At 42.2% G+C, this 9,211-nt stretch overlaps 1 protein-coding gene across 1 annotated transcript; it reads left to right on the forward strand.

Annotated features, from left to right (window-relative positions):
* Positions 1-1,283: 1,283 nt before the first annotated feature.
* On the forward strand, positions 1,284-8,576 carry PSKH2 (protein serine kinase H2). The gene is given in 5 exon segments (XM_043483333.1): positions 1,284-1,406; positions 4,267-4,330; positions 4,333-4,655; positions 4,657-4,968; positions 8,556-8,576. Coding segments are annotated over 5 exon segments (843 nt in total).
* Positions 8,577-9,211: the final 635 nt, after the last annotated feature.

Raw genomic sequence — 9,211 nt, forward strand, 5'->3', positions numbered from 1 at the left:
AAACAGAAGATTATATATTATATAAGAACAATTATAACACAATTATATTAATTAATATTCTGTATAATTATTAACATCTGAGCCTCGTAGCTCAGTCAGTAAAGAATCCGCCTGCAATTCAGGAGACCCTGGTTCGATTCCTGGGTCAGGAAGATCCCCTGGAGAAGGAAATGGCAACCCACTCCAGTATTCTTGCCTGGAAAATCCCATGGACAGAGGAGCCTGGTGGGCTACAGTCCATGGGGGTTGCAAGAATCAGACGTGACTTAGCAACTAAACCACCACATAATTATTAATACAATTCCCCCACACACATAGATTTTATCCTTGTGTTTGCATAGTGTATCACACTTAGTTCTGGACATCTGGTTTTGCCCAGAGTGTTTGCGTCTCACATGCATCACTGGGAGAGTGTAGCTCATGTCTCTTCTGGCTGTAGGAGCTAGCAGAGGGCCAGACACGGACTAGAGTATGCAACTCACGCAAAAGAGTACAGTGATGTTTTATACTTTAAATATTACAAGCTCTTAGCACTGAAAAATAATATATTTAAAGTTCATATCATCTTTATATGACTGAGCTCTGCTTTGGAGACAGGAAAAGTCCTTTAGAGTTGGACGGTGAAGAAACCTGAGTGCCGAAGAATTGATGCTTTTGATCTATGGTGTTGGAGAAGACTCTTGAGAGTCCCTTGGACTGCAAGGAGATCCAACCAGTCCATCCTAGAGGAGATCAGTCCTGAATGTTCATTGGAAGGACTGATGCTAAAGCTGAAACTCCAGTACTTTGGCCACCTCATGCGAAGAGTTGACTCATTGGAAAAGACCCTGATGCTGGGAGGGATTGGGGGCAGGAGGAGAAGGGGCCGACAGAGGATGAGATGGCTGCATGGCATTACCGACTTGATGGACATGAATTTGGGTAAACTCCGGGAATTGGTGATGGACAGGGAGGCCTGGCGTGCTGAGATTCACAGGGTTACAAAGAGTCGGACATGACGGAGCGACTGAACTGACTGACTGACTGAGGTGAACAGCCAACTCATTGGAGAAGTCCCTGATGCTGGGAAAGATTGAGGGCAGAGGGCATCAGAGGATGAGACGGCTGGACGGCATCACCGACTCAATGGACATGAACTTGGGCAAGCTCCAGGAGATGGTGATGGACAGGGAGGCCTGGCGTGCTGCAGTCCACGGGGTCACAAAGAGTCGGACTCGACTGAGCGACTGAACTGAACTGAACTGAACTGAAGGGAGACATAAGATGTAACTGACATGTAAGTAATGAGCAAGGAAGGCCAGCCAGTTGGTTGGCCTGAGAAGGAGTTTCCTGAGCGCCCCGGGTTGGCCAAGTGGAGGAAGGTCGTCACGGAATCCTCTCATTCGGCAGCATTTGGTGGGACGCAGGTGTGGACGGCCCAACTAGATTCTAGCCCTGGGGTTATTTGGTCGCTTCTTCACAGTATTCTGACCAGAATCTATGCAGAGCCATTTCCTGCCCTCCATGGGAAGTTCTGGAACAAAGATGACTTGATGATTAGTCTAGTATCCACTAAGCCTAGAGAGGAACTAAGTTGGCTGATGCAACTGAACTCGAATCAAAAGGGACGTGGGATCTTGCCAAGCCTGAAATGGTTGGGTGACATCTCTGGTCATCTGTAGCCAGGGGGGCTCTGGTCTAGTCTTTATCTACCCTTGTAACTCAGCTCCTTCCAGTATGAAAGGGTCATAAAAGGAGAGGATCTCAACACTGGAAGGACTTTAGAGACTAACTCAAGGCTCTTCTTTAACCAGTGGGGAGTTGAGCCCCAGAGGATTAAGTGACTTGTCCAAGTTGGTGGCAGAATGAGGTCTAGAAAACAACTGCCTTTCCTCTCCATTGTGAGCCCGCAGTGAGAGATAGATGATAGAATTTAAGTCTGACTATATTCACTTTCTTCTTGGGAATTCATTACAATTGCTTCTGTCAAATAGGTATTATTATCTTTTCCATTTTTTTAAAAAATCATGTTCAGAAGATTCCCAGTTTGTGGCAGCTGAAGTCAAAGTAATAATTTGTCTCCTGTAATCTCTGAGATGATGACCTACAAAACTACCTTTGGGGCTGCTTTGCAGGAGGGCAGGGATGGAGGGTGGAAGTGCAGGAGGTGGAATGGCCTTGTAGATGCATTCTCCCATGGTTGCTGTTGCAGAATGATTCCTTTCTTAATGTTTTCAAAATACAAGTGAAAATTGGAAATAATAAGCATTCAGTGAATGGGTCTCTCATTCAATATTTATTGCTGTCCCCTCTGTGTCAGGCGCTGCACAAGGTATAGCTACCCAAGTCATAAAAATAGTCACCATCCACGGCCATCAGCGGCTCACAAGCAAGGCCAAAGCTTCCAACTTGTTATGGGACATTGGTTTTCTAAAACCATTTATTTCCACAACTCTAAATTTTGCCTTAAAGCTTCCTGTTTCTTCCAATGCCAAATTGCTAGCATTTTTTTTTTCTCAAATTGTTGATATATAAAAGCCTGTAACAGTGTTGAGTAAAGCTTCTTTTATTTGAGTAGGAGTGTGGTTCCTCAGAAATGGTAATTTCTGATAGCTGATGATTAATCCCATGAGCAAATTAATTTTCCTGCAGTTTTGAGGGCAGAGTGATAAATTAGTATTTGCAAAATGCTTTCATCCACATTAGAGGTAATGTGTTCATCTGCAGACCAACTGAATTTGAAATGCCTGTGATTATCTTCAAAATCACATTGGGAGTGCATGCGAATAAAAATAACAGAGTTGGCAAGAGAAGAAGGGGCAGAATCCATTTAAGATTGCTAAATTGCTATCTGTTTTGATAAGGTAATTGGCCAGAAAATTAAATGCACTGTATAGAACAAAGCTATTTCCTGTAAGCTGGTACAGCCAAATGTCATTTTTATTCAGCAAGCAAGCACAGGAATACAAGGAATAAGTAAGTGGATCAAACCAAAAAGAAATTAGAGGAAGAATAAATTCAGCAAAAAGAAATAAGATTATCTAAAGTACAGGTTGATATCCTCATTTGAATCTTTGGTATTGAGTATGTGTCTAAAAAATTATCTTTTCCTTGTACCCTCCTTGAGTACATTTCGTTTGTTGAAATCCTTACTTGGGAGAAGTTTTAATAAAGTGGGAAAAGCACCAAGTTATGATGCAGGTAAAGACACCTGGGTTTTAGTCCCCACTCCACAGCTTAACCAATCAGCTAACCTGATCTTCAAATGGCTTCATTGCTAAAATGAGAGATTGGATGAAATCATTCTCTAATATTCTTTCCAGCTGTGAAATCATGATTCTAAGTCAAGCGCTTTCTCAACATTTCTTAAATAAAGACAGGAGATTAAATTCTGATAGGATTCTTAAATTTGCATAGACATTAACACAGATAATTCAAGGTGAAGAGCCCTAGCCTTTGAAATCCATTTGACTTCCTGGTCTTTCTGAGAAATGATTACACGTTACTGGCACACAAAATTCTGTTGGCTCCTTAAATCTTGCAGGTGCAAGGGCATCAGGGAAACAACGACAGCTGCTGGCTGCAGGGAGGTCCCGATACCGCCCCCTCCCACCTTCTGAAAGCTGCCCTTTCAATAGCATAACCACGTTGGCTTTCTCAGTGGTCATCGACTAAGGAGCATCTCTGGGCAAGAACCTGAGCGAGATACGAGGCATTCCTGGGACTGAGAGCTCACAGTCAAGCAACCTGAGGAAGCCTACTGCTTGTACCCTGCCTCCTGATACGGTTTCCTCCTCTTTGGAGAAGTTATAAATAGAACTAAGTTTCTTTTTTATTTTCTCCACCTGGCTTGGTGGTTGCTGTTGCAGAATGATAAAAATAAGAGTTGGAGGGAGGAGAGAAAATGGTAGATGGAAGTCCCAAAATTCTTCAAGGAAAATTTGGAGCAATGCATTTGAAGGAATTAGATTTAAATTTCATCTGTTGAAACTGTGTAGCCTTGGGGAATTACTTAGCTTTTTAATATTGCCCAGCAGGGATTTTATTGGATAAAATTTAAAAAAATCCTAGCACATAATAAATGTGTAATAAATGGTAGTTATTGTTATTAAGATTGTTTGTCTTTCAACCAACTAATTACTTTTTATCCCTTGCCTCCGTTTCAAAAGATTTGGGGGAATTTTTAAAAATAATGAACACAAGTAAGGAAACTGGATGTGGGGATGTAAAGCTAGAAAAATTGATGTAAAACATCGAATTAAATCATTTTGAAAATCATCACTTGAGAGGATAGCAGATTTATTTGACTTTGCTTCCAACAGATATGATATCAAGACTTTTATTGGGATTGGCGGTTTCAGGAGGTGGTCAGGGTGGAGCCAAGGACCACCAAGAAACCTTTTGCAATAAAAGTGATGGAAACCAGAATGAGAGAAGGCAGAGAGGTGTGTGAGTCTGAGCTGCCCGTCGTATGGGGGGTTGGCCACTGTTCCATCATCCAGCTCCTGGAGATCTTTGGGGCCCGAGATTGAGTTTATGTGGTGATGGGGTTGGCTCCAGAAAGGGTATTCTTTGATCGACTCATCTCTCAGGGATCCTTTACATAGCAGGACGCTGTCAGAATCCCCCACGTGGTTGCTGATGGCATGAGGTATGTGCATGCATTGAGAATAACTCAACAGAGACCTAAAGCCTGAAAAGCTCTTACACGATCACTCAGGAGTAGACTCACACATTTTAATCACAGACCTTGATTTGGCACACTCTAGGAACAAAAGGGGTGACTGGACAGTGAGGATGCTCGGTGGGACCCCAGAGTACATAGCTCCCAAAGTTTTGCTGAGAAAATCTTATATCAGCTCAGTTGACACATGGATTTTTGGCCTAATCGAGTATGTGTTACTTGGCAGATCCCTGTCTTTTGACGATGAAAACCATGTGAGGCTTTATAGGAAGATTCCGAAAGGCAGAGACAGTTATACAGGAAAGGTAAGAGCCCAGTGTCTTCCTATTGACTTGGTCTTGAATAGATCTTCTTTTTAAAAGAAATTAATTTGTTTTAGTTTGGGTTGTATGGGGTCTTTGTTGCTGCATGCGGGCTTTCATTGCCGGGCGCAGGCTTCTTACTGAGGAGGCTTCTCATCTTGCAGAGCACAGCCTCGAGGTGCGTGGCTTTCAGTAGCTGCCGCCCGTGGGCTCAGTCGTTGTGACTTGTGGGCTCCACAGCTCGGGTTCAGTAGCTGTGGTGTGTGGGCTTAGCTACCCTGCGGCATGTGGGATCTTCCCGAGCCAGGGTTTGAACCTGTATCCCTGCATTGGCAGGCAGTTGAACAGAGTTCCTCAGTTTCCACACTATTGGCATTTGCAGCAGGATGGCTCTTTACTGGAGTGGGGTGGGGAGAGGTGCGGGGTATGGCTGTCCTGCTGAAACAGGAAACAGACAGAGCTGGGCTCCGTCTTCGCCCAGGCTGTGAACATCAGGCTACATGCAAGGTCACCCTCCCAGTGGACTCTGAACTTGGCGCCCGATGTCTATAGAAATGGCATACCAATGGAAAACCAGACCCCTGGATGGAAGAGCCTCAGGACTTGTACTTGGACTCTCCCTTGCCTAAAAGAATATGCTGATTATCTCTGTAACAGAACAAAGTGGTAAATTCCATTATGTTTATCGGGATATGACCACAGGCCTATTGATAAATATCCACTGTTTATCTAGTCTTGTGACACATGACTCATGGGTTTACTTTGATCGTATCTCTCTTTTACCTTGTCCAGACTAGTTTCAAGGAATTTGGGGAGGTGGGTTTGAGCAAGTATCCTTAGGGTATATAAGGTTTTCACAAAAGCTGGTTCAGGGTCCTTGGCTAAGAGGAGACTCTGCCTTGGGCCCGCTGGTGTAACTGCACTCCACTCTCTGCGTTGTCCTTCTGAGTGAGTTTGTTTCTCTGAACGCGTGGCTACAACACTGTGTGCAGTAGGTTGCTAAGCCTACCAGCTAGGTACCAGGAGATACACCACCAGCAGAGTCTGGTAGATACTGGTATCCAGTAGCTACACTAGATACACACCTTCCCCCAAGCTGTGACAATTAACATTGTCTTCAGACATTCTTAAATGGCCTCTATGGGGCAAAAATCACCCCTGATTGAAAGCCACGTTTCAAGGTAGCAAAGGGCCTCAATGATGGCGCTGTCTGTGGCTAGCACATAACGTTGACAATCAAGTAGGGAAGTGAGTTTGCCACGGCTTCAGTCATCATGCAGAGCCTGAGCCCCCGGTGTAGACTAACGTGTACCCGGAGGCTCAGAGTGATGCTTGGATGTTTGGTGAGACATTTATCTGCCTTGATTCTAGAGGATCCAAGCCCTTTGTGAGATGTGGTGTTTTCTCAGTCAAATGTTTAACCTTGCAGTTTGTGTAGAATATTTATCCATTGTTTAAACTCAGAACTCCCAGTGCTTAGGAATGCGTTAACGTTTTGTTATTTTGTTTAGGGAAGGAAAGCTGCCAATACCTCTGTGTGGGAAGCCTGACAAAACAGGAGATTTACTTCTTACTGAGCAAGTGACCAAATTTATTTTATGTTTAATGATGAAAGGACTTTTTTTTTCTCATACGGAAAAGTATTGATAGTTTGATCATACATACTTAAAGTGTAACATCTATATGTATAACATCTTAAGCAAAATTAAAAGTTAAATAACAAATTGAAAAATAATATTTTCTATCCTCTTGCAGATTTAATGTCTTATTGTACATGTCTATGTTTGAATACAAATTGGTAATTGAGAACTGAGATTTACACAGGGAGGTAGGAAAGGATGGAAAGAATTCACACACAACGCAAATCTTGAGAAGCTTTAAAAAAACATCTAGCATCGCTAATGACCAAAGAAATGCAAATGAAGACAACCATATCTTTTCTTTGTCTTTCAAATTGATACAAATTAAGAAAAAAAAAAGCTCTATTTTACTCATTAATGCTATGACTACTAAGAGATTAGCCCTCTTATCCACCGTTGGTACGGGATGAATTGTTACAGATTTCTTGAAAAGTAGTTTGAAAGATACATCTAGAACAGAGACTGCAGCAATGAAATTAAAAGACAGTTGTTCCTTAGAAGGAAATCTATGACAAACCTAGGCATCGTATTAAAAATCAGAGACATCATTTTGCTGACAAAGGTCCATGTAGTCAAAGCTATGGTTTTTCCAGCAGTCATGTATGGATGTGAGAGTTGGACCATAAAGAAGGCTGAGCGCCAAAGAATTGTTGCTTTTTAACTATGGTGTTGGAGAAGACTCTTGAGAGTCTCTTTGATTAATTTGCATATATTGAATCCTTGCATTCTTGGGGTAAATTCCATTTGATCATGTTGTATGATCCTTTAAATATGTTCTTGGATTTTGTTTGCTAGTATCTTCTTGAGGATTTTTGTGTCTATGTTCATCAGTGATATCGGCCTGTCATTTTTCACTTTTTGGGGCATTTTTGTCTGGATTTGGTATCAGGGTGATGGTTGCCTCAGAAAATATTTGAGAGTGTTCTTCCTTCTGCAACTTTTGGAAGAGTTTGAGCATGATAGGTATTATCTCTTCTCAAAATGTTTTATAGAATTCACCTGTGAAGCCATCTGGTCCTGGACTTTTTTGTTGGAAGATTTTAAATTACAGTTTCAATTTCAGTGCTTGTGACCTATCTGTTTATATTTTCTAATTCTTTCTGGTTCAGTCTTAGAAGGTTGTACCTTTCCAAGAATTTGTTCATTTCTTTCAGGTTGTCAGTTTTATTGGCATATAGTTGCTTGTAGTAGTCTCTTATGATCCTTTATATTTCCATGGTGTCAGTTATGATTTCTCCTTTTTCATTTAGATTTTTATTGAGTTCCCTCCCTTTTTTCTTGAAGAGTCTGGCTAAAGGTTTATCAATTGTGTTTATCGTCTCAAAAAACTAACTTTTACTTTTATTGATCTTTGATATTGTTTTCTTCATTTCTATTTCATTTATTTCTGCTCTGACATTTATGATTTCTTTCTTTCTACTGACTTTGGGTTTTCTTTGTTCTTCTTTCTCTGGTTGCTTTAGGTGTAAGTTTGGATTGTTTAGTTGATGTTTTTCTTGTTTCTTGAGGTGAGATGGAATTGACATAAACTTCCCTCTTAGAACTGCTTTTTTATCCCATAGGTTTTGGGTTATTACGTTTTCATTGACATTTGTTTCTATGTATTTCTGTATTTCTTTAGTTCTTTAATTTCTGCAGTAATCACTTGTTTATTTAGCTACACACTGTCTAGTCTCCATGTATTTGTGTTTTTTTTTTTTTAAAGATTTCTTTCCTGTAATTGATTTCTAATTTCATAGCATTGTAGTCAGAAAAGATGATTGATAAAATTTCAATTTTCTTAAATTTTCCAAGGCTTGATTTGTGACCCAAAATGTGGTCTATCCTGAAGAATTGAGAAAAAAGTTTATTCTGCTGCTTTGGGGAAGGATGTCCTATAAATATCAATTAAATCTACCTGGTCTATTGTGTTATTTAACGCTTGTGTTTCCTTATTTATTTTCTGTCTAGATGATCTGTGAATGGGTCTAAGTGGGCTATTAAAGTCCCACACTACTATCGTGTTACTGTCCATTTCTTCTTTTATGGTTGTTAGCACTTGCCTTATGTATTTAGGGCGGCTGGATGGCATCCCCGACTCGATGGGCATGAGTTTGAGTAAACTCCGGGAGTTTGTGATGGACAGGGAGGCCTGGCGTGCTGTGATTCATGGGGTCGCAAAGAGTCGGACACGACTGAGCGACTGAACTGAACTGAACTGATGTTGGGTGCGTAAATGTGTATGCTTGATATGTCTTCTTGGATGGATCCCTTTTCAAACATAGTTTGATTTTCACTTTTATTTCTGGCTGTGCGGAGTCCCTGCTGCGGCATGGGCTTTTCTCTAGTTGCAGCGCACGGGCTCCTCGCCTCAGCAGCCTCTCTTGTTGCGGAGCACAGGCCTCAGGGCCCGGGGTCTCGGGAGCTGCAGCGCGTGAGCGCAGTCGCCGCGGCTCCGGGCTCCAGGGCGCGGGCTCACGGTTGTGGCGTCCAGGCCTGGTTGCTCCACGCACGCGGGCTCCTCCGGGTTCGGGATCTGCGTCTCCTGCACGGGCAGGCAGACCCTTTGCCACTGAGCCGTCAGGGAAGCCCTGCCCAGCCCTTTTAGCTTCGGCGCTTTCTTTAGA

This window comes from Cervus canadensis, chromosome 12 (assembly GCF_019320065.1).
Source record: "Cervus canadensis isolate Bull #8, Minnesota chromosome 12, ASM1932006v1, whole genome shotgun sequence".
Classification (NCBI taxonomy): Eukaryota; Metazoa; Chordata; class Mammalia; order Artiodactyla; family Cervidae; genus Cervus; species Cervus canadensis.